This window comes from Alligator sinensis, unplaced genomic scaffold (genome assembly GCF_000455745.1).
Source record: "Alligator sinensis unplaced genomic scaffold, ASM45574v1 scaffold400_1, whole genome shotgun sequence".
Lineage (NCBI taxonomy): Eukaryota > Metazoa > Chordata > Crocodylia > Alligatoridae > Alligator > Alligator sinensis.
In genome coordinates this window covers 1,662,413-1,688,278 of record NW_005841897.1, presented here as the reverse complement: position 1 = coordinate 1,688,278, position 25,866 = coordinate 1,662,413, and the positions used below count along the sequence as shown (strand labels likewise).

Sequence of the window (25,866 nt, the reverse complement as noted above, 5' to 3'; positions counted from 1 at the left end):
CGGACGTGTCAGCGCGACTGGGGGAGGCCGGGCCCGGGCCCCGCCCGCCTCAGGGTCCGGCGCGGTGCCCTTGAGGGCGCCTGTCACGGGAGCGGGGGTGCCAGGGGTAGGGACGGAGCTGAGAGAAAAGCGGGGCCTGATGGGGCCGGGCCCAGCCGCCAGCACCAATGCGGGCGGGTTCCTGTGCTTCATGCGTGGGGGGCTGGAAGGGCAGGGCACTCCCTGGGGTGTGTGCTCGGGGCACCAGGGATCATCCCCCTGTGGCTGGACCACGGGCCCCTGGTTTGATGTGGCCCTGATGAGCCCCAGTCCTGATTAGCCCCAGATTTGGCCCCAGTCACTTGCACACTAGGTTTCCATGGCAATTAGCCAGGATGGTTCCCAGCAAAGTGTTAATTCAAATCACTGGTAGGTAGGATTATGGGCTTGTCCCTATCCCTAATGGCCGGGGCTTGCTGGGAGATGAAGCACTCAAATGTGGGCCAAGCCCCTCAAACCCTAATTTAAGAAAAATGCTGTGGCTGGCATAGTCTGGGAATTACGCGAGAAGCAAGGCTTCCTTAGGGCGCTGTATTTATTGGACCCGCAGTGTCGCTGGGATAACGTTAGACAAGCTTTCCAAGGTAAGACATTCTTCCTGAGGTCCCAGTTTCAGACCTGAGGATGAATGTCTGGCATTTAGAAGCTTGTCTAATTTTGTGAGAAGTGAGGATTTCTTAGGATGCTGTCTTTTATTGGGCTGACTATATAGTTGGGATAAAGTTAGACAAGCTTTCGGATGTAAGAAGATCGTCTCGCCTTCAAAAGCTTGTCTGACTGCATCCTAGCTATGTAGTTGGTCCAGTAAAAGATACCACCCTCAGAAATCCTTGCCTCTCAACTGAGCCTGTTGCCTGTTTTTAGCCTGGCAGTCCTGTACTTAAATCTCTGGTTAAGACCTCGCTTATCTGCATGCTGCATTTTTGTTGCATGTTGGTAGTCTGGGTTCCCTGCTCTTGGGGTTAACTCAAGCTGAGACTTCAGTTGCGTGTGCTTTAGCACAAAGTAGAAGCCTTGCTAAAATGAGGTAAGGAGCATGAGATCTGGTAGTGTTTAGGAAAGTGGTTCTCTGCCTTCTGAGTCTTGAGCCCCCCCATGGTAAACACCAGCTTTTCCTGTTTTTGTTCTTGTTTTTTACTACAGAAAAATACTAGAGGTGCAGAGAACTGAAAAGGGCCAGAACAGGTCAGAATCTCTTAGTTTGCCTTGTGAATTTTGTTTGCACACCAAACAGTGCTAACATGGCTTGACACCCCGCAGCACCCTTGAAAGGATGCCAGACACCCTGACTGAGAATCACTGGTTTAGAACATGAAGAAGCAAGTGGAGCAATATTAGCTGTGCCAGGATGTGCCCTGATATCTTAGTCATGTTTGTCATAGCTGATTGGAAATAATCTGGAACACCTACATAGTCCTGTAGAAATCATCAGTGTACAGATTAGGGGGTGTAAGGTCTGCCTGTGAACTAGTTTCATCACCTCCTTCCTCTCTGAGTAGCATCTTCACATGCAGTCTAACATATATCACCAAGCTGTATATTTTTATTCCAGATTGTACATCAGGTACGCATTCCAGATTATTTGCATGCAGTAGGAGCATGAAGTCTGAATCTTAGTAACACAAACCTTTGCAAGAAAAGTAAGAACTTATTATAGTGGATAAAATGAGTGACAAGTACATTTAGCTGCAACAGTTTGTGTTGTTCAGATCTGAAAAATGTTTGACTTTTCTGCAGGCTTGTAAAGCTGTTGGCTTTTGTGCAGAGTCTTTAGTGTGAAATTTAGCTCAGCTGCACAGCTGTTGTGAAACTGAATGTTATCTTCAGTTGGGAAGAAATGCAAATTGGAATAAGGGCACAAGTTGCAACTTAACATATGGCTGTAGGCATGAGTATAGTAATTGGCAAGCTTACCATCACATGCATCCAATGGTGGTAGACACATCTAATACACCACATTGTAAACAGCTGGTAAGAATTAAATTTATAAATAGAGAGATGATCTAAAACAGGCATTTTACACTCAAAAAGAAATGCTGAAGTTTAAGGAAGTACAGCTTGGGTGGTCTACTCTAGAGCAGTAGTTCTCAACTGTTTTTTAGACTGGAAACACCCTGGTTCAAAAACTACTTTGTTACAGTGATTACCTCCTTGCAAAGGGGCAGGGCAGTGGCCAAGCACAGAGGAACCTAAGCTTGTCCTTATCTCCTCATACCTTGCTGCATCCTTAAAAAGAGCATGCAGCACCTCAGGGTGCCCCAACATTGGTTGAGAATCACTTCTCTAGAGGTTGGGGTTTTCTTCATTTCACTTGCCATTGCTCCAAAAATGCAAGCTCCTTGGTTCTGTGAACAGGTGATCAATGCTGCAGTTTTTACTGCTGAGACTGTAAAAGCTGGGTTTTTATATGAAGGTGCTCCTTATACTTGAAAGGGAATGGACTTCAGTTTGGTAATTGTCTGCTCTACTGTAATTGGTATTGCTTTTGATAGGTTTCATGTCCAGCTTATTGCTGGTAGATTTATAGGAAGGCTTGAAAAACGTAGTTCTTAAAGCTAAATTAAACATTCTGTCCAACAGTGTTATTTTTTTAACTGGTCATCCTGACATAAATACAGGCTTCCCTTGCTTTATGCTGTACATGCCTTCCTGGAAAATGGTGTGCAGCTTGAATTCGCATAAAGGGAACCCACTTTACAATATAACAAATGGGGATACATTCCAAGACCTCAACTGTACTGACCCCCCAGGCCCATTTCTATCACTTTTACTAGACAGTTTTAGTACTTGCCAACAGCAGACAGTACACACAAGCACAGGGTGGTGGTGAAAATGTTGTTGGTATGAAGAAAGGGCAGTGAAGGGCCTTCAGTATCAGACTTCATGTCACTGGTAGACCACGGAGAGGGGTAGACATTAAGCTAGCTCAGGGGCAGGCAATTATTTTGGGCGGAGGGCCGCTTACTGAGTTTTGGCAAGCCATTGAGGGCTGTGTGACAAGCAGCCTAAGGCAGATTAATATTAATTTTTAAAAAAATTTTTAGGGGCCCCACAGGCTGGATAGAATGGCCTGGTGGGCCGCATCTGGCCCGCGGGCCGCATTTTGCCCACCCCGAGCTAGTGGGATGCAACTACAGAAGCACGTGTCACAGACAGTGAGTAAGGAACACAGATCCACATGGGAGACCTATATTTTGGTGCGCATCACTCCCACAATGCACTGCACAAAGCAGCTGACTGTGGGCTTCTACCACACCGATTGCATAAGAGTAAATTCACCTCAGATATAACACATTTTTGGTATAAAAAAGGGTCACCGCATAACAGTGAATTCGCACATACAGAACCTGCATAAAATGAGGGAAACGCGTAAAAACACTGATCATCCAAGTGAATACAGGGAAGCTTTATTTTGTGTAGTGTCTTGCATTTAGTTGTAAAGAGTGAAGCAGGTACAGCATATACAAGTAGACCAGTGAATAAGGATGCCAAAGAAGATGGCAGTCTTGTATAAAAACATGTATTTCTTGCTGGAGTACATAACTACTGAAGGAAACTGAATACATTATTTTTGAGCTGCTTTTTAGCACAAGAATACTGAATACTTCCATACGTTTGTTTGTTAACAAGACTACATACCCTAAGGACTATTTAGGAAGCTGACAAATGGCCATTATAATCCATTCAGCAAAACAAACTGGATATATAGAGCACGTGCTTTCACCGGCTAAAGCTCACCAACTTGTGTTACTTAATTTGATTGCTTCACATATATACACCAATTCAATTGCAGCCCCTCCCCGATCTACATAGATTAAACTTGGTTAATCTGTAAAGTGCAGATCTACCCTGCCTGGTTCTACACTTAAGTTTTGCTGGCATAGCTGTGTTTCTTAGGGTTGGTTTTTTCCCCTGTAACAGCTACCTGAGCAAAAGCCTTGGTATACAGTCAGTCATTCTGGCATAAATACTTCTGCTAGCATAATTACTTCTGCTAGTATAGCTTATTTTGTTTGCCATGCTGATGAGTCTTTTTATGAGTGTTTATACTCGGAGTCTTTTGCAGTGACACTTAAGTGTAGTCCTGCTTTAATTTACATCCATAGCATTCTGAAATAAAATATGGGAGTGAAGGCTCTACAGATCCATTTGAAGAGATTTTTTGTGAAACCTAAATTAGCTACTGGATCAGTAACTTTTTAGTATGTATTAGCATAAGAACAAAAAACCCTCTAGAGTTCCTTGTATACTGTCATATCTTCCTTAATGCAAATTCCAGTCCTTCAGATTGTTAAGGAATCCCAGCAACAGCATGGTTTGCGGCATGGAGACTTCCAGAGATACAGGTTAGTATATTATGTAAAATGCCTTGGAATGAAGCCTTGATTTCCCATGCTGCCCTGCCATCTTTTTGACTTCCCTTGTTAGCAGAGCTCACCATGCACTTCAGTTCAGTGCTTTTAAAATGCTGGCTTGCCACAGCTGTCAGCATGAGGTAGTTGGTGTGAAAAGCAGTGGCCAGATAAAGATTTGGTAGGTGTGTTTTACCATAAACCTGTGTATCCATTTTCTGTTAATATACTTAATGTGCTCTACCCCCGTTGGGGTACTGAGCTTAAATTTGTCATTTGCTTTTGTTTTCTGTCTTTTATAAGGATTTGTTATTGGATTAATGATGGTCCATTTGAAATTTATTTAGGTCAGTTGAAGACGGGGAAAGTGTAGTTTTTCCTGATCAGTGGCAGTTATGGCCATTTATTTGTCCTTTTATTCATACATTTTGTCTTTTGACAGTCTGATATCCCACATTCAGTAGGCTTTTTTTGGCTGTGTTGTATAGTCCCTTTTAGTGCAAGAGGTTCAAAATCTGTAAAACTGGATATATTATGTGTTGCGTACCCTTTTGATTATTCAATGTAGGTTTGGTAGTGGAAAGGAGAATAAATGGGAGCAAGATCATTCTTCAGAAGAACTGATTTTCTTTTTTGTGGTTATTTCCAGGGGTTATTGTTCCCGCAGGCTGAGACGGCTCCGCAAAACTCTTAACTTCAAGATGGGAAATAGACACAAGTTCACAGGGAAGAAAGTAACTGAGGAAATTCTCTCAGACAGCAGGTATTGGTTATGGGGAGAGATGAGCGTTCAGTTCCCTAGGGAATCATTCTTTTCACCCCTGAAGGTAACTTACCTACACATAAGTAACATGTTAAAATAGTCCTCAACAACTATAGTACAGTTTTTTCTTTTCATGGTGATGGGTTTTGTGAAACCTAAAACCTAAGTTCAGACTACAGTACAGGGAAAAGGGACATTGCTATGGTTTGTGCTTGAAGCACAACATTGAGTTTGAGAGGGGAGACTACAGTTCTTGGTTTCACTCACTGATTCTGGTCACAGCTGTTGGTCCTGGTTTGATGAGCAGTAAAGTTGGCTTAGATATTTTTGAGGAGGAGTGCTTAGTCAGAACATCTGTGGGAGAGCCAGCTGAGCATAGTCAAGCTAAGTGCTGTAACCTAACAAGGAAGAGATGAGAAACATGATCTCTTTCCTTTCAACAAACACTTAGGCACAGTTTCTCCTTGCGCCTTCAAAATTCAGCAGAATGGTTTTGAAATAGAACACCTGGAAAGGATCCAGGGTCTTGAGCTCATTTCCCAGCTGCTGAAACACTTGAATGTCTGTTGTCTTATTATTTTTCTTTTGGGGAAGAATACAGTGTTTTTTTTCTCACAGAATTGCTTTCCATCAGTTTTCTGTTAATGTTCTCAATGCATCTGGTTGCTTGATGGTTAGAATCAGATATATTTTGAGTATGTAGTTTTACTGAAACATCCTGAAAAGCCATATAAGAGCATTGCCCTTACTCATCTTCCCCAAAATTTGACACTATAGAGTAGTACCAACTTCCCTGCCATGTTGGTATAGTTGCAATTCAGTAACAAGCTATGTGGTGAAAAAGATAATCAAAGCTATGGGGTCTGGTATAAAAGCTCAGAGTTACCTTTAGAATTAAAGGCATTTGTCTGTCCGTGTCCAAACTGTTACAGCTAAAGGTTTTTCTGATTGACTGATCAAAAGGAACAAAAAAGTCATGTGTGCACTTGATTGTTTTGTTCATAGCCTTCCTTTTGTCTTGTAGGTACTTGTTGTTGATCCTGATGGATGCAGAGAGAGCCTGGAGCTATGCCATGCAGCTTAAGCAGGAAGCAAACACAGAACCCCGTAAGCGATTTCACTTGCTCTCTCGTCTGCGCAAAGCTGTGAAGCATGCTGAGGAGCTGGAGCGTCTGTGCGAAAGTCATCGGGTGGATGCCAAGACAAAGCTGGAAGCTCAGGTTACGTTGAATTGAGCAAAGGATCCTGTGCTACAAACTGGCGTTCAGTTGTCTGTGGTGACACTTAAGTTTAGAATGTCTAGGTTGATGGTTGCTCACTGGTCATTGAGTTCGGTGAGAATAGCTTGATTTGGCAATTAGTTAGCAAATCTACATTTTTGTTTTAAATGAAATGTGGCTAGGGCTACTGCTATTAAAAGCATTACAGTAATGTCTGAAGGCTCCAGTGTGGATTAAGGCTGAGCTGTGTTGGATGCTGTATAAATGAATTGAGCAATGTTCCTTGCCTCAGATTAAATTAAGACTGTGCAAGTGTGTGCTAAGCATGGTGGGGCAAGGATGATTATACTGCACCTAACTCTTACAGAATGAATGTGTACTCCCATTTGATTGAATGCAGCATCCTGAAAATGCATAGAATCAAGTAGTGTCTTACTGCTTAAGCTACAAATACATGCTGGTGGTGGCATTAAATCAAAATGGTTTTCATAAATAACCAAAACCACAAGGTTAGGCTTTTTAATAAAGGCCTTAGATGTACTAGTGACCTTTCTGTTGATAGCCCCATTGCCCTTGCAGCAATTAACTCGCCTACTCCTGTTCTCTTTCTGCAGGCATACATGGCTTACCTCACAGGGATGCTGCGTTTTGAGCACCAGGAGTGGAAGGCAGCAATGGAAGCTTTCAACAAATGCAAGTGAGTTTATCTTCTCTGCTTTGTGTTAAATACCTTTCACTTAATGAAGAGAAGGCAGTACTGTTTAATTTACATGAGGTTCTTTTTAATCCCAGTTTAGTCTCTGATGGATTTCTGGATTTTTTTTATAGTGATATACTGAAATATGTTGTTGAAATGCTTTCCCACAGGGTAATGGTTTAATGTTCAGAAACAATGTTTTTCTTTGTGTCTTAGCGCTCTGTGGGAAACTGTTGTTACACTGTAAGCTTTCACTTTTCTGCTACAGAACCATATATGAAAAACTGGCTAATGCTTTCACAGAAGAGCAGGCTGTGCTATATAACCAACGTGTGGAGGAGATCTCGCCCAACATTCGCTATTGTGCCTACAATATTGGTAAGTAAAACAGGAAACGTAAATGTTCAACTGAATATAATGATTGCTGGGAGGGGGATGGATACAAAGGATGGCCTTTCTTAATTTTTGATTGTATTAAATGTGGGCAAATGTTGACATAGGAGAGTCCATTAATGCTTTAGACAAACAACTGCTGACTCATACATGCGACTGCCAAGGTACTTCAGCTTAAAACATGGAAATTATATTAATTTTTGAGCCAAGGGTTGTTTGAGTTTTGTTTTATTGAACCAACTGTGGTTGGGATAAAGTTAGACAAGCTTCCAAATGCAAAACATATTTCTTTCTCCTGAAGACATGAGGAAGAAAGCTTTGCATTTGAAAGCTTGTCTAACTTTACCCCAACTATACAGTTGGCCTAGTAAAAGATACCACCCCAAAAAATCGTTCCCTCTCCTAATTTGATTACCTTAATGGCTCCAACATTACTCTAATGTTACTGTTAAGTTCTGCAACCGTCAGCGTGTTTTTACAGGGAATGAGATAAATGCTTGGAGTAGAGGCATAGTAAGTAACTTCCCTTTTCTGCTTCTCAGTTACTTTTGTTCTCACGAACATGGGGTCAGATCTTGCTTTGAGTCAAATTCACGTGAGTCTAGTCTCTCATCTGGTGTGCCGGTTCTCTCTCAGGTGATCAGTCTGCTATCAATGAGTTAATGCAGATGAGACTGAGATCTGGTGGCACTGAGGGTCTTCTTGCTGAAAAACTGGAGGTAATTTTATTGCATGTTTACATTTTGCAACACACTGGTATTCAAGTGTTTTAAGTTAAATGTCCATGTATAAAAGACAGGAGCATTAGTACCTTACAAGGGGAATGGCCAGGCGGTTCCATAAAAAGCACTTCAGACTTTGGAGTCAATGTAAAGTTAGTTTAATACTCAAAAATTGCACATGTTTAAGTTATCAGTCACTCACCTCTGTCTGTGTTTTGCAGGCACTGATCACCCAGACTCGTGCAAAGCAGGCAGCCACCATGAGTGAGGTGCAGTGGAGGGGGAGAACTGTCCCGGTGAAGATAGACAAAGTGAGGATCTTCTTATTGGGGTTGGCAGATAATGAAGAAGCCATTGCTCAGGTAACCAAGAAATCACTGCATCTCCTGTGTCAGTATTTTAATAGTCCTGCTTCTGTTTAACCTAACAGCTGTTGTTTGATCTGAATGGTCTGCATCTTACACCACTATTCTCTGGTTTCTGCTAAGTACCTGTTGTGTTTTCTAGGACTTAAAGAACGCTGCATTTCAGTTATGGGTGTTATAATCTTAGTAGTAAATGAGATTCATAGATCATAATGAAGTCTTCAGATAAGAGAAAATGTATAAATGAAAGTGATTTGGTTACTAGTCCAAAATACTTCTGCAATTTAACCTACAGATTTTGTTCCTTAAAGCATATTCTAGCTTAAGTAGAATCTAGAACAGACCTTATTTGCTGTTGCTTGCTTGCTATTGGTTGCTCTGCAGAGTTAAAATGATGGTTCTCTTGAACAGGGAAAATCTGTGCAAGTAATACAATAGTTCCACCAGTAGGTGGGGATGTAGCTTTTCCTTTAACATTCTCACTTTGGTTCCTTTATAGATGCAGGTTAGTGGTTGTGCTGGTCTTTGACTAGCTACCCCTGGTCTTCCCGTGAGCAGTTCTTTGGAGCAGTGACAGAATGGAAAACTAAATTTGTTTCTAGCTGGTTCTTAAATTATTGAAAAATTCTCCTGGACTAGTGGCATGACAATAGACTTGTTATCTTTATTGCTACAGACAGTGTGAGAGTACAGTGATTTTTTTGGAGCAGTTTCCAAAGTCAAAGCTTCAATATTTGAATGAGATGAGTGGGGCTCCTGTTCAAACACTTTTAGCCTGCTCTTTCAGAGGACTTTAGTCCCACTTTTTATTCTGACAGTACCAGAAGCTCAAGTCCTTTTGTGCTAGACACTGCTAAATTGAAAGTTATACATAAGGGACCATGTCTGCACTTATTTCAATTATTGATGGTGAGAACAAGATTTCTCATGGCTGCTTTTCACTTGGGTCCCTTAACTGAGTAAATAAAAATAGTTTCTCAGCTTGTTGTACTTCCAAGTTGTTTTGTGATTAGGGGGGAAGCAAAGCAAAGGCTGTAAACTCAGAGTCACTAACATGACATTTTGACCATTTGACCGTGGCTCACTTGAGTTCCTTTTCTATTGCTATCTGATACCATGAATTGAAGATACAGAATTTGACTAAGAATCATATAGCATGTATATGTATCCTAACCAATATGCCAGTTTCTTTCTCTGTTCTCTTAACATACTTCAGTCTTGAATCTTAGTACCAAGTTTTGTAGCAGTTGTGCCCCTCTGCAGCAAACTCAGCTGTTAGGCTGGCTTTGGATATTTATTGTATGTTCTACTCTTGAGATTATGGTACATGTTACAGAAGTATGCCAGAGTTTAGCCTTTATTTTTTTTCAGTCAGAAAGGAAAGCATTCATCTTGCTGTCCTGCCTAGCCCTTTATTTGTACTTGAATCATTGATGATCTAGTTGGTTGTCTGTTTTCTTTTCTATCTGTGGAAGTCACACTGTTTCTGCAGGTGGAGTTAAGAATGCAGTTGAACTTGTCTTATTTCTCTCTAGTTATTCACAGTATTTGGTTCTACCTTAATGTTTATACAGAAATTCTTCAAATAAAAACAACTTTTTATCTTCAGCTGACAAATGGGAATCTTGTTATGGAGGGCTAAGGATAGCATTCTTTATTGGGTTCATTTAAACGTTGAAGCAGAATAGAGTTGAGTAAACAACTAGTCCAAGAGAACGTAAAACTAAATTAGGAGAATGTAGTCCTATTTTTAACCACTCCTAAAAACTTTTAGTCTCCTTATGTCTGGATATGGGCAGATCATTAGCTTTGTATAGCAGACTAAAGCTGCTAATGTAGGAGGTAACAGCATGGAATTAGAAGGCAACGCACGTCACTTTCCCAAAAGCAGTCTACGTCTCTAAACCCAAACAAGGCTTTTGTTTGCAGTCACTTTTCTGTCATACTGGGTCAGTATGGCTTGCATCTGTTTAAATCTTTTCATCAGACTTTTGATAGTCAGCTAATCAGAAATGAAGTTGGGATACAGGTGTGTGATTTGATTGGGTGCACAGAATGTCAGGTAATGCTTAGACAGCTCCTACTTGTATGATTCAAAATGGTGTATTCTTTGTGTTGGGTATAGGGCATGGAGCCAAGAATCTGAGTTCTAACCATGGTTCTGACAAGTTGGTATAATATGGAACTTTTCTTCTTTGTTCTTGCTTGCTGATGAAATGTGCTTTCACTTTAAAAGGATGTTCTGTGGTACTTAAAATGCTATATAAAGGATCAGCATTAGAGGAAGAGACCAAGATGCGTACCTTATGCTGGAAATTTTCACCACTATTGAAGCTAAAAATCAAAAAAAGTCAAAGCATGCACTCTTCTGTGGATTTCTTAGTGTGTTCCATCTTGTGTCAGATGGCTAATTCTTCAGTGCATTGTTGTTTTTATCAGTGCCCTAAGGATCTATGAGCAGGAGAGGGGAAATAAGGATAGGTCTTTCCTCTGTTCCCTTAGAAGCAGAAATGCAGTAGATTAGCCCTCACTTTCCAGCCGTTGTCATCTTAATAATTCAGACTTAGCCAGTTCAGCTGTTGTCACGAAGTCCCAGTTAGCACCAGAAAGGGTATTTAAAATGTGCCTAGGGTTGGGGTGGGAGTGTCTAAGGGAGGAGAGGCTTAGCTAGGCCAGTTGGAGACACAATGTATGCAGCTTACAAATGTGAGAGGAACTAGGCTATCTCTAAGTCAGGGGTTTGTATTAACACCCTTCTTGTAGACAGGGCTTGAGCCTTCCAGGGCTGTTATCTTAGAACAGTATCAAATCTTTAAATTTTGGAAAAGGTGGTTCTGTAGGACAGGTGTTTTTTTTTCTTCTCTTCAGCGTTGATTTGAGCATGTCCATTTTTCAGCTTCACTTAATGGCCACCAAAACTTCTTTTCAGACAGTGTGGGGAAAATTTGGAAAGATCTGTTGAGAAGGGAAGATTGAATTACGTCTTTTAGACCACCAGATTGCTAACTGAAAACAGGCATTTCAGAAATGCTTACTTTTTTCTCCTGTGTTTGTTTAGGCAGAAAAAGAAGAAACAAAAGAACGTCTGTTTGAGTCTTTACTCAGTGAGTGTAGAGATGCTATACAAGCTGTTCGTGAAGAGCTGAAACCAGACCAGGTAAGATATAAAACTGTAAGTGTAGATGGATACTGCTACTTCCACAATCGCTGTATTCCCATCATCTGATGTTTTTTATGCACCTCAGTTAAGTACAAACCAGCAGCAGGAGGGACTTTTTTGGGTTGCTTTAGTAGGAGAGTAATAGAGTAATTTAGGGTTCTCTTCTCATTTAATTTCTGTCTAGGTACTTTGACCATGCCTCAAGGCTTTTTTGTATGCAGACTTTTATCTGTTTCTGTGTATCGTACAACCATTGGGTTGCTTCTGTTTCTTCCTTTCCCTAGTAACCATTGTAAGTAAATCATGCATGGTTTTGTCCAATTTCTGCAGAAACAACGGGAACATTCTCTGGAAGTGGATTCTGGGAAGGTGTCCAATATTCAGTATCTACACAGGTAAGAATTAAGCGCTGGTATACATGCATATACTTAGGCAAGAAATACATTTTCTTGTGGATTTCAAGAATCTTTTCTTGGGCCACAGCAGTCTTCAGTGGTCTGCACTCAGCTGATGAAGAGAATCTCAGTCTCCTGGGGCACTTCTGGGAAACTTCAGCTCAGTAGCCTGTCCTTGTCTTTCTTTGCCTTCCCTCCCACCCAGTGTCCCCTGCATGGGAACTGCTGGTAGCTAGCTGTAGAAATTATCTCTTGGGTTTTCCAAGTGCTGCTGTGCATCGCCTGTGCCCAATTCTCAAAGCTTCTTAATGGTGTTCTCTAGTTACTTGACAAACATCAAGCTGTCAACAGCCATCAAGCGCAATGAGAGCATGGCAAAAGCTTTGCAGAAGGCACTACTACAGCAGCAACGGACAGAAGATGATGGCAAGCACACAGCACGACCTCAGGACCTGATTCGCCTTTATGATATAATCCTGCAGGTAATGTTGAAGAAGGAAAATCAAGCTAAGTCTCTTTTTCTTTAATTAAAAAAAAAAAAAAAAAAAAAAAAAGCTTTTAAGACAGCCAGTCTGGCATGTAAAAGGCTAACTTCCTGAAGATGCCCTTCCAATTCACACTTAATGTGACTGACTTCACTGCATTTCTTCAGCCAATGGTACCCAGTACCCACTTTGTGTGGGGAAAAGAAGTTTAAAGCATCGCTAAATGCTTCTAAGATTGATGTTGTTACTAGTTCTCAGTGTAGTGTGTTTATGGACCACCACAATGCAAGCTCACTTCCAGCTTCTAGATTGCAGCTACAGCTAAACATAACACTAAAGACTTCCCTAATAACTTTCCCTTGTAGTCAGTAGCTGTAATTGTCACGTGGATGCTCCATTTGCTTGGGAGCATGTGGTCTGGGCAATAGAAGGGAGATGTCCAGTAGAAGAATCCTACCCTGAAAGTCTGAAAACACTGGCTGTAATGCGTGCTTGTGTCAGGAAACCACAAATCCTCAACTGAGGGTAAATTTACACCAGTTGAAAATTTAATACGCTGGTAATCAAAAAACTGTTTCCTTAGGCAGGTACTGTTGTGCCAGCTCAACAAAGTGGGCATTTTTCTTCATTAGCACACTAAGGGAACACATTTGGATGTGACATTCCTGTTTTGTAATACTTTGTACAGAATCTGGTGGAACTGACACAGCTCCCTGGCTTGGAAGAGGACAAGAATTTCCAGAAGGAGATAGGACTGAAGACGCTGGTGTACAAGGCTTACAGGTAAGTCTGGACAGAACATCAAGGTTTTTTTCTCGTGGGCAGTAAGTGATAGGATTCCCCAAATCTCTTGTAGGAACGTCATTTAATGAGCAGGTCAGGAAGTGCAAGCTGAGGAAGCTCTGAGCCAGTACCAGATTAGTGGCTCTAGTATTAGCAATAATTTGAACCTGCATAAAATATTCAAAGAATGTGATCATAGTAAAGTTTTGGCTTTTTCCCCACTATGCCAGGTGTTTTTTCATTGCACAATCCTATGTCCTGGTGAAGAAGTGGAGTGAAGCCCTTGTCTTATATGACAGAGTGCTGAAATACGCCAATGAAGTGCAGTCCCAGGCTGGAGCTTATAAGAACAGCTTAAAGGTAAGACCCCCAACCCTCCTCACTGCACAGAAAAGCTCATTTTTGTGAAGAAGCACTAAAGGAGTAACTAAATACTAGGCCAGTATATACCAGTTTTGATTTTTAGCTGGTGGAAAGAGTCAGAAAGTTAACGTCTTATGACACACAGTGCTGAAGACCTGCTGGATGCACGCTATGCAGGCATTGCTCTTTTTAAGCCCTCAGACTGACCACGTGCTTTTGGAAGCAAGAAGCTTAGATCTCCTCAACAAGTGTTTTTATGTGAGTGTCTGTTCAAGCACCAAGGTGTTCATTCACATTAGTGCAGGGAGAATTGTATACGGGTGCCTTGTCCCTCACGTGTTGGGGATTTCCCATTTAGTATAGCTTAAAGGCCATATCATACCCTTATTCTCCTATTTTCTCGTCTGCCAGAAGTAAAGAATCTAAACTTTGTCCTAATGTTTACCACTTGTTATTGAATGATCTAGGAGCTACCCGATGTCCAGGAGTTGATCACACAAGTGAATGCAGAGAAATACTCTTTGCAGGCAGCAGCCATATTAGGTGAGTTACACAATCTGTTGGAGTACTAGGCACTTTTAAAATTCAGGTAGCCATGGCTTTTCAGTGTTAAATTTAAAATACTTTCTTGGATCAAGAAAATACAGGAAGAAGCAAGGTGGGATTAGAAAGATGTTTTTTTCTAGTCTGGCCTCTTCTAGAAGGTGTATATAGTGCCTCTAGGGCTTCCATTGACTGAGGCTTTATCATAATATTTCCTAATGGGAGGTATGAAGGACTTCTGAGGAACTCCTGTCCTTGCTTTAGTGGCTTGCATAAGATGCTCTCCCAAGAAAAATGGCTTCCTGTATAGCAGTGGTTCTCAACTGGGGGTTGGCATGTGAGCAGGTTTCAGTGGGTCCACCCGGCTCAGCATGGGGAGGAGCCACCTCAGCCCCCAAGGCCTGAGACAAGTGCTGAGGAAGGGGCATGTCCACTCCACCTACCCCCACAGCCTCCATCTTGCAGGCGGTGCTGCAGGTGGGTGGTTGAGGCTCCATGTTGCTGCTGCTCAGGTGAGTGGGGCTGTGAGGCTCCCCGCTGCAGAACCCTAACTGTTGCACTGGGGCCATGCAGGCAGGGCAGGGGAGCCAGGCAGTGGTTGTGGCACAAGTAGGCTATGGAGCTTTTAGAGCATAGCAAGGGGGAGCCTCAGGAAGAAAAAGGTCGAGAGAACCCCTGCTGTATAGGACTTTTAGAGCAGTAGCACATGCTCTGAATTATCCTGAGTCTGTTTTCCTTGGGGCTGCCTTAACCAGGAGACACTGGGGAGGTTTTATGTTAACTTTTATCCTAGGCACTGATATACTGAGACATCATTCAGTGTCAATTGCTCTGTGTAGTTCGGTGAAATAAACTAGCCTGTATGCTTTAGGAAACCAGCATATGTATGGATTTGGCTTTTCTCCCATCCAAACGCTGGACGTTTGAAGTATTTTGCCTTTTCTCAGTTTAAATACAATGGTTAGTGCTTCGCTTCTGCTGTAACCTTTATATGTCACTCTTTAAGGAGGGAAAGTATCAACTATAAATCAATTTGATTCCATAACCTTTACAATTTGGAGATTTAAGCAAGTCATCTCTGTTGTGAAGTACTTTGTTTTCTACAGGTTGGAAAAACATGACTCAAAAAGAGTTTTGAATGCATCTGAGTTCTGATACGAGTAAGCTAATTTCTTCTTAATAGTTGTCTGAATTTTCTTATGGCCCTTCTGAATCTTTCAGATACAAGTGACACTTGTGAGGCAGAATCTCCATCTCAAGTCAAGGATGGCAAGGTAAGAGGGTGAGATGGCAGCAATTTGGGACTATATTAGTACAACAGCTTCTGCACCTCAGCTTGCTTTCTGTCATTTTCTTTTAATGAAAGAAGAGCAAAGCTTAATGTTATTTCCAGTAACCTGAATGTTCGCCTGTGTATTTGCTAAATTTAACTAGGCTGAGGTGTATAATTTGGGGTTGTATAATATGGTCTGGTCATGGAATGGCATGGACAGATTGCTTGTGGGAAAGAGGGAAAGCACTGAGGGTGGATAGTGTGAGGGGAGGTTCCTTGCCAACTGCAGGACTTGAGCTGGTTTTGTGTAGGGTCACCTAAGGCTGTACATGAAGGTTTTCACTGGGGTTTCCTTTGTAGTTCACTGCACCTACCCAGTGCACTGAGATACTGCCCATTGATTCTGTAGTGCTGTTTGAGCTAGCTGGGTGGGGCGAGTGTCACAGCACATCCTTTCCAGAGGGTCCTCAGTGCCATACTTAACTTCAGCTCTAGCTGGCTCAGTGCATCTGTTCCTTCTCTGTGCCTTGCTACTGCTGCTGCTTGGTCATTGGGCCAACAGCGATGTAAAGTAAACTTGATTAATTTTAATGTCTGGGTTTTTTCTTCAGCCTCTCTCTGAACGGTTTGAGACCTTCTGCCTGGACCCTTCTCTTGTCAGCAAGCAAGCCAGTCTGGTGCATTTCCCTCCTGGGTTCCTGCCAATACCATGCAAACCCTTGTTCTTTGACCTGGCCCTCAATTATGTTGCCTTCCCACCTCTGGAGGACAAGGTGGAGCAGAAGGCAAAGAGCGGTCTTACAGGATATATCAAGGGCATCTTTGGATTCAGAAGTTAACCAGGGCCTCTCTAGTGAACACAGGTTTAATTCTGTATTGTGGAAAAGCTCCAGCAGGTTCCAGAACATGGATATCTGCATCTGAAACCAAGGGGAAGTTCTTGTCATCGTCTTCCCTATGTTCTGTGTATGAGTCTGTGCACTTGCATTCTTTACCAGTCTATTAGAGGAAAGCAGTCTCCCCCAGGGACGTGTACTATGTAAATCTGACATCTGGAGCACAAGGAAATTTATTTATTTGGTCCTCTGAAAAGTTGGAGCTTGTTTTTTGACCAGTGGCCTGTTCAGAGTCAGTACACGCTTGTAATGGACCAGGCATAGACATAACTTGATTTTCATTGATGGCCAACACAACTCAATACTCTAATTCAGAATGAAAAATAAAAGCCCCCCTCGCAAGGGTGGGGAGGACACAAGAAAAAGGTAGCTGAGGAGCAAACACTAGCTGAGGGGCTGCTTTACAGCTAGCTGTACTCCCCGATTTAAAAAAAAATATATAGTTTGTGTAAAGAGAAGTCTGTCTTTATTTTTTAAAAAGGAAAAGTTTCATTCAGAAATGACGAAGCTGAATTTCTTGTGTTAAGAGTGGCAAATGCACTCTCAAATTTTAATGGTTACTTACTCTACCGTGGAGTCTTGCCTGAATTTTTATTTTGCTGGGGTCAGTATGGTCCGTCCTCATTGTTACACTCTTTTACAAGCCTACATACACTAGAATCCATTCCTGCAAGGCTGCTCCTGTGAACCAACTGATTTTCATGGTTGGATTGAAAAGGAGCTACCCACGCTTTCATTAAACTGCAAGCCTCTCGGTTGTTAGTTTCCTTCCCTGATTTCCCTGAAAAAAAGATGATCTTTATTTCGAGTTCACCCCCACCTGCTTATTCCTCATCTTCAATTTCCTGCTTTGGGCATCCTGTGATTTGGAAAACGGTTACTAAAGATGAGGAATAAGTAACAGGTGTACAGGGGATTCTTAAGCAATAAAGATCATATCCCTTGTACTAGGCAGCGTTTTTTTTTCTTCTTTGTTTTTTTGTAAAAGCATCTAGATGCTATGGTGATAAATGTTTTCAAAATGCGGGTAATTTCATAATTATGTTTTCATTTTTAAAAAGATCATGGACAGAACTGTTCCTAAATAAAAATGTATTTGGAAGTTTTTCCATGATCCATGTTGGGGTCTTTTACTGAGTTTGCTGTAGCTAGAAGCTGAGATGCAGCAGTTCAATCAGATGGCCTTAAACTGTACCTTATAGGTAGTCTTGGCTGTCAGCTTGACCCTGTTTCACCATTATCCTTGGTATACACTAAAAGGGTGAAAACAAATGAAACTCTGGCTTGAACTGATCTGCATTGCCCAACTTTTGAGGTATTCCCTAAAACAGCAGTCAGCAGCATTTTTTTTTTTTTTTTTTTTTTTTTTTTGAGTGGCAGGCCAAAACAATCCAACTGGGGTCTAAGGTGGGCTGGGATTTCAGACCTGGCTGCTGGTGCTGCTTCCCGCTGCTGTCTGACTATAGCATGTGCAAAGCCTCCTGTCATCAGAGCTGGGGGGTCATAAGTTTGCCAACTCCTGCCCTAAAAGATGTTTTTATGATCAGGTTAGAGAGCAAGAAGGAAGGCAATAGCTTCTAGATTTCTAAGCTAATTGTATGCTTGGTGTTTGTTACAAATGGATCTAATTTGTTAATTCTGAAAGGTACCAAGAACAGGACTGTGCTCGGAGACTGTTTTAATGGGGGATAGAGGAGGGAGAAGGGAACTTCTTGTCCTCTTTTTATTTTTACAGTGTGCGAATCAAATGGGTTTCCTGGTATTCTGAATCCTCAGTGCAGCTTCCAACTGGGGAGGGAATTCTCTACAGAAAATGATCTTTAATGATGAAGAAAAATTAATGTTGAAGGACCTGTTTATCAAGTAATTTTAAACAAATGGGGTCCTGGAACACAATGATTTGTCAGTTCGCCACAAAGCCTGTTTGTTTGATTTAGAAACTACACAAAAGTCAGGCGATTAATGCTGACAGGGCCTTTTCCTAGCTGATCTGCCTCATGCTGGCTTTTTTTTTTTTTTGACTGTACTTTGCTCTGAACTTCTGTCTCCTTCTTTTTCAGATTTTATAATAAACCACTTTGAGAATTGTTTTCCTGTTTTTGGGATGCAAATTAGATTCTGGGAAGGGTCTTGTTCCCCTTGTCCTGCTCCAAACCTGTGGGAACTTGGACTCATTCTGATGAATCTTATATTGCAGCCTTTCTCTAATTGGTTGCTGTTACAAATGGTTAAAAGCAGTTAGCCTCTTTATGTTAAACCTCTTGTGACACATAACTGATTAGCTGGAAACAGATAAGAAATCCTTCAACAATAAAGTCTTATTCCTGACTTGTGAGGCGTGGAGTTTATATTAAGCATTGAGGAACCATGGAGCAATCATTACCTCCTGAGTTCTCAATCTTACCCTGTCTTTTCTGAGGCCGAACTCTTTGGGGATGACCATCCTCACTTGGAGAGTAAAGAACCATCTCTGAAGCTTTGGCATATGCTCTGTTATTAGAGGTAACTTTATTCTTTTCCCTGTAACAAGAACATGTTAACAAAAAAAAAAATAGTTCCAAGATTTATGAGCAGTCTTGTCATTTGCATTCTTGAATAATTTGGAAGGAACTGATACGCCAGGAAAAATCCAAAAATAGTAAAAATAGCTATTGCTTTTAATTCAGTAGCTTATAGCTGCCTGCTTTATGGAAACCAGATTGTTAGGTGCTATGGCAACACATTCAGTGCTAAAAACCATCACATTTTACAACAATGTAGGAAATCTACTTGGCAATTTTTGGTGTGTTTTAAGTAGTGGTAGAATTCGTCAGAAGGCCAGAGCGTCTACACAGGGGTCCAACTGCATCGTTAATAGCCAACCTACCATCATGCTTAGGCAGCCAAAGGCAAAGTATCAAACTAGCATCTATTTCTAAACCTGCTATGTAGCCTTGGCCTTCAGATAACCAACCAGAGGCAGTCAAGCTCCTGTGATGAAAACAAAGTGTAATCTACACACGCGATACATGTCCTACGCTTGTAGATTAAACTTTGTTCTCATCACAGGAGCTTGACTGACCCAAGTCTAGAACATGGTGGAGTTGTGCTCGTGCTGTAGTGTTTGTTTTGAAGCATTTACTAGCTTTACCAGTAACTGAGTGACAACTCTTGTACAGTCTAGTTCCCAGACAGACTCCAGCAGAACCGGCATTGAGTACAACTAAAATAAAAACGTTAGCCGGACAAAGATTCTTAAGGCTGGCAAAGGAATCTTCATTGTATCCTCACTTATGTCAAGTATCTACACTTTCCAAAAATGTTTCACTTGTTGCATGTAACAGCTGACATGCCCAGGTGTAGATGCACCCACCATCTATAGTCCAAAGGATGGGTTGTAGAAGTTAACTTCATTAACCCATGAAGATCATTCCCAGGCCCAGAAGCCTTTGCCAAACTAATTTCTGTTTAAAAGAAGGGCTTTGGTTCAGCACAGCTGCTGTCGGCTGTTGTCCAAAATACTCCAAAGAAGTACCCTCTGTATATATGTTGCCTTCAGCTGAAAAGAGAAGGAAGTGCCTGCACATTGGTGACGCTTCTGATTCCCTAAATATGCTTTGGTCAAGAAGGGGTGGAAGAATTAAACCTGCTTGAATTGTTGGGAGCCTATCCAACTAGGAAGGAAAAGACTGCATTGGAATGTGATTCCTTCATACTGTGGGTGTTTAATCTGCTGTGGGAAGTGGAAAGCAGTTGCCCCCCTTGAGTAATCTTTCGGGGGTTCTAGGGGCTCCCTCTCTGCACCTGAAACAAAGCAGAAGAAAAGGAACCGTCTCCAGGCACTGGAGTGAGTTGTCCATCTTCCCTTCCCTCTTCTGCATTACTGAGAAAGTGGAGTGGGTACCAGGGAGCACTGATCACTGCAGGAGCACAGATCCAGACCAGCTGATCGGAAATTGGAGTACTAACTGGGCACACAAAGCAGCTTGAAAATGGATCTCAACATTCTCCTGGTACTCCTCTGAGCAAGCCTGCCGACCCCTCTCCATTACAGAGGCTTCCACATGGAGTACCTTATCCAGTCCACGGCAATGGAGCGCAGTGGCTGGAGGATGCACCTGCAGCCATTGTCTGTATGTTCATGGGATGAGTCTTGGGCTTTTTTGTTCTCTCCTACTGCACATCTGTCTCCTCTAAGCGGTAACCAAAACAGTGGGAAATATGTGGAGGGAGCGGAGCAGTGGAACAAGTTTATGAAATGCAGCCTCTCCCATGTGCTCCACCTGATTCAGGGTGCTATAACTTTGGCCTAAGAAAACAGGTTCAGCAAAACACAATTCCTGTTCTTGTATGCTGAGCTGCAACAAAGGTGTTGTGCTTTCCTAGCTTGACAGAAAGCTGCCCCCACCTGTTTGTTGGTTAACACTTTGCTGCAACAGAAGGCCCAATTATGGGTCAGGACTCAGAGTGTGTGTGTGTTGGGTTTGGACAATAGCTAAGTCCTTACTTCAAAGACCCTGCAGTGTAAAGAGTGCTTGTTTGGGTTCTTGAAATCAGCACTTAAGGTTTCCTGCCCCCTGTGCTGAACGTCCAGCATCCAATGATAGTGTTGAAGCACTAGCACAAGTTCCGCCTGAAAATGGCAAGTGCGAGGGAGATGTTTTTGTCTTTGCTTCTCAACCCCACCCCATCTGCTTCTCCAGCTTCATGTGAAAATTGCTCCTTTGCTGTATGGGCACACCAGGATGGTGTGGATTTTAAGTGTGTCATTAAGGACAGATCACAAATTCAGTACTTCTCCAAATGCATCGAAGCCTAGAGGTAGAGCTTTGATTTGCTGCGAGTCTCTTGATTCAAGGCTGATTCAGGATGCTAGAGTGTGCCTTGTGCTTTCACAGGGAGAACCACTTATAGACAACCTAATTCATTGCTGTAGTCAGCTTGCTGAGGGCAATCATTGAGGCCGAAACAGGCACTTTGCAAAAGAATTGACTTGCAGCAGCTCTCGCAACACACTGGGTAGGATTGTCATGGGCCAGCAGGCAAGGGGGGGGAGAGGTGATCTATGCAAGACCCAGGCAGTGAGAACTCATTAATTCCTTGTTCCCAACTCTGCAGTCTATCTGGAAAGTAAGCAGGTGGTAGGGATGAGTGGCTGATTCACTCATAGATGTAGGGTCAGAAGGGACCTAAGTAGATCATCAAGTCCGACCCCATGATGCTAACAAGGGACTTCAAAGACCCAGCAGTGGTGGTGTGCTGGAGGCAGGTGCATCTTGCATGTTCAGCTTGCCACCTTGGGGAAGGATTCATGTTCCCAGGCAAACCATCAGATGAACTTGAAATCTGATAGAATAGCAGTCCTAGCAGCTGGGGGAAGAATTACTCTGCCTGCTTGAGTCTCTTGTTCTCTGCCAGGATGCAATCATTAAAATTTCTGTAACAGCCTCTAAAATGTCTATCCATTCACCAAATGAAGCTTCAGTTTTCCTCTATACCATGGAGATATCACTCTCTGGAGGCTTAAGTTACTCTTGGGGAAAATACTTTGAAATTCTTAGATGACCGGTGTCTGGAACTGCCTGGCAACACTGTACAGGCTGGGTGTTCCTCTGCGATGGAACTGCCTGGCAACACTGTACAGGCTGGGGGTTCCTCTGCCCTGCATGCCACTACCTTCTAAACCATTTTGATTAAGCACAAAAATATTGGGGGAGTTACCCTTTTCTGACTCCTGCCCAGCAAAGCATGAAATGGGGAAGAGAGTTTTCCTAGAGACGCTGCAAGGAATCCTCTTCATCTGTGCTGTTTTCCTGCACAAAGCAAGCCAAGCTGGCAATAGCTTGATTCTCCCGTGAAATTGCCTTTGAACTCCAGCATCTAGAGGTAATCAAGGGCTGCCCTCCCCCTCCCCTCCTGCTTCTTGCTAGTGTCAGTGGTTTGAAAAGTGGCTCCGGCACATATTTGTTCGCTGGCAATTTTCGCTGGTGGTGGGGAGTGAGGAATGTCAGGAATTTCACTTGTTCCCTTTCTTGCCACACACAGTGTTTAAGTGCAGCCAACAAAACTGCCTGCTGCACAAAGAAGGGCCTGTTGTCATGGTTAAAAAGGACGATCACTCGGTGAGCCAACACTGCTGTCTTGGCCCACAGAGCCTGGGTCGGTCCTTCCATAATGGTGGGCTCCGAAGTCACAATCATGCTGTGCCTTCCCTTTATCTAAGCTTGTGGCTCTTCATTGTCTCTTTGACTATACCAGGATACAGATCAGGGTGCCTTGCTTTATGAAAGGCTGATCCGCTCCAGGAAGCCGCATCCTTGGATGACCAGCTCTTGCAATGTTACTGGCCAATGCAGATGCCTAGGTGCCCTCACGGTTAAGTAGGTGACAGGAGCTATGTTGTCGGTACCCGTGTCTTCATTCTCTTTGCAACCAAACATGTCCAGGGTGGGAACAAGACTCCTTGCTCATGGCCCTGTTACAACTGCTCAATATTATTGAAAAACTTTTTTAGTGAATGTTAAAAAGTTTTAGTTGGTTACGTGGCTTTGTAGGGATTGAAGAACATACAGGACCCCGCACGTGCTGGCTCTGCGGTATGTTGCTGGAGTAGGTTGGTGCAGTCTAAGACATGCAGTTGGTCCTGCAGTGTAGGTGGGCCCAGGGTAAAAGGTGCGGGGAGGAGTTCACCCTTCCATAGCCCAGAGCTGGCTGCTCTGTTCCCGTGGTGCCTGGGGGGGTATCGACAAAAATGAATGCCTAACCCTTTCTCTGCTGCAGAGCCCTCTCTGAAAGTATTGTACTTGCTAAAAGCCCACTTCTCATGTCACCTCAAATGACCTAATCCACTCCCTCCTGAACCGCGCATTTTCATTCCTTTGAAATGCACATTCACCTTTGTCTTCCAGTGGCACACGAGCAGTTCTGCTAACTGGTGAGGACTGCACATGCACCTGGCCTCCTTGTTTAATTACCTTTCCTCTTGTACAGTAATTGGCCTAGGCCACGCCTTGGATTGGAGCCGATTTCTGGTCTCTGTTCACAGACAGCAGACAGGGCAGAGAAAGGTTGAGAAGGTGATGTTTGCAGACACCAAGATTTGAACCGGGACACATTTTCCAGGTTGTTTTGAGATCCTTCTCTGAAAGCTGCTGTAGAAGCTCTGAGGATCCCTGGATTTGTTCCGTGCTGTCACAATCCTGCTGGTATCCCATGGGGTACTAATCAGGCCATGCCACCGGAAATGGTTTTGATTCGAATACAGATTGGCACCTTGGCAACTGGATCAAAGATTTAGGATGAGAAAAGACTGAGGAATGATACCAGGAACATTGAGGTCTGATGGGCGAGGAATTGGCCAGGAGTTTTGATACCTGAAAGGCTTAGAGGTAAGCAGCCAAGGAAGGTAGGACTGTCCCACCAATAAACAGGGCAGAAGGAATGGGAGACGATTGCTTTCCTTAAAGAATAAGGAGCACAATTTAGTGGTTCTACTGAATGGAGATGTTGGAGTGGAGGAGAAATAGCCAATCTGCGTCCAAAAGCGGACGGATCATACATGCCTTTGTTTTTCTGCTGTGTTTTTTCAGGTGCGGTGAACTTTGAAAAGGGGGGGACTGAGGCAGGTTGGATCCTGCGTGCGCAGCAAGCCCTGAAGCGCACCACCACTCCTGTCAGAACCTGCAGTGCAGGCAAGTCTCAGGTTCCCAGCATGCGCTTTGAAGCGGGAGGGATGGAAAGCAACGGCCCATAGAGCCCATAACGCGTACAAGTGCCCAGCAGATGCCAGAGAACCTGCAGACCTTAAAAGAGCAGGGTTTGACTCTGCTCCCTCTGTCTATGCAAAAATCTCCGTAATGGGCACCTGGCTCTTGCTGGTCAATGGCAACTTGTATCGAGTGCATTAACGTGAAAGGTCGAGCCCTAGTTAAATCAATAGAAGCTTTTTTCTGGGAGCGGGAAAACAGGCCTTTAAGAGAGCCGGCAGGAGGGTGACGCAGAATTGAGGCCCTTTCATTTCAGTCTTTCATTTCACTTCAGTGGATTGAGGTATTGAACTTTACCCAGGGAGCCGCCTTCTTTCAAGGGACTTAGTTCAGTTTCTAGGCTGATTCATTCCCAAGCATGAATGTTTGCTTTGCAGCGAGACTACTTCCCTGCCCTCCTGCAAAACTGTTGTGCCCTAATTCAGCATTGGAACAGCCTGAGAGCGAGAGAAGTGCTAAGAACACCTCACTTAAAGGAGCCTGCCATCTCCTGGTCTCTGTTCTCCTTCTCTCTCTTTTTCTTTCTCTCCCTCTTCCTCTCCGGGGTGCTGGTGCTACTTCTGGGCCTTTTGTTTATTACAAGTAAAAATAGAAAAAAAGTTGAAGGCTTGGAAGCTTTAAACTGCATGGTGAGAGACAGAGAAAAGAAAAATAGGTGTCCTATTTTCCTAGCGGTGCAGCAATTTTAATGCACTGGCTATACTTCAAATGTGTTTGCAAAGGTTCCTGATGACTTGAAAAGCTCAAATGGAGAGGAAATGACAGGCACTGCAGAGGAAGGAAGGATGCTGTGTGTCTGGTATTGTCCATGTCTCCATTTTGCAGAGCTGCAAGAAGTGGAGGTATCTGCTCCAAAGTATTTTAGCAATTGAAAATTACATTCTGTGTCACTGAACATCACTGAGGTCCCTTAATCACTTGGGTACTTCTAATAGGTCCCTGTGGCAAAGCATTTTTGATCGGCTGGCCTGTAGATTAGGTGGAGCAGAGTCTTTCAGTTTTCACAGGTGTAACACTACTGATATCAGTGGAGTTGCTGCCTCTGATTTACATTGCAGAGAGGATCCCCAAGCCTTCGTACTGCATTGCCTTGTCAAGTTCCCTCCTCCAAACCCACTGTGTTTCTCAATAAGCTTCGGTCCATTCGGTTTTGTCAGTTCTTACCAACCTGTCTTTCCCAGTGACTAGCTTGTTGCAGTTGCTTTAATCTTGTTAGCTGGGTTACATTGAACTTCTCATCATACTCTGATGTTTTTTGGGGCCGGGTTAGTGTTTGGAGTCAGAGAGAGATCCTCATCTTCTGCCATATACTGGATTATAGACTGCCAAAGAAGGGGCTGTCCATATATTAGACTCAGACTTCTGAGGTCCTGTTACCTTATAGCATCTGTACAAGGTCAGAGGATAAAGGTTCGTTATGTTGCCAAGTACATGCAGGAAAGGACATCAGTACAAGCACAGGATCTAACAGCTGGTCTTTGCCGTGAAATTATAATAGTTAACAGCACAAACCCACTCATTGCAGTCTCAGTCTGTCAAGTGTGGCTACTTCACATTGTTTCTTTTTGGCATGGAGTGTGTTCCCTCTCCTTCCCCCGCCCTACCTTTTCAATGGATTATGCAGTCCCTTTGAATGCCAGGATCCTTGATGGCTGAAGAAAGAACAGTTAGT

The 25,866-nt window shown here is 43.0% G+C and overlaps 1 protein-coding gene across 5 annotated transcripts; it reads left to right on the top strand.

Annotated features, from left to right (window-relative positions):
- Positions 1-6: 6 nt before the first annotated feature.
- On the top strand, positions 7-24,122 carry SRP68 (signal recognition particle 68). 5 transcript variants are annotated; one of them, XM_014517253.2, is made up of 16 exons: positions 7-1,224; positions 4,319-4,385; positions 5,041-5,154; positions 6,179-6,374; positions 6,989-7,071; positions 7,340-7,449; positions 8,101-8,183; positions 8,408-8,548; positions 11,610-11,708; positions 12,042-12,106; positions 12,429-12,588; positions 13,280-13,374; positions 13,605-13,734; positions 14,205-14,280; positions 15,502-15,554; positions 16,165-20,561. In XM_014517253.2, the coding sequence occupies exons 3-16, from the start codon at positions 5,093-5,095 to the stop codon at positions 16,390-16,392; spliced, it is 1,581 nt and encodes a 526-aa protein (XP_014372739.1). In that variant the 5' UTR covers positions 7-1,224; positions 4,319-4,385; positions 5,041-5,092; the 3' UTR covers positions 16,393-20,561. The 5 variants fall into 5 exon arrangements, 4 of the variants coding, with proteins under 4 accessions (XP_014372739.1, XP_025053251.1, XP_006018422.2 ...); XM_006018360.3 differs by lacking the exon at positions 7-1,224 and having other exon boundaries at positions 16,165-22,045; XR_003092737.1 differs by lacking the exons at positions 7-1,224; positions 4,319-4,385; positions 5,041-5,154 and adding exons at positions 22,687-23,816; positions 24,018-24,122 and having other exon boundaries at positions 6,351-6,488.
- Positions 24,123-25,866: the final 1,744 nt, after the last annotated feature.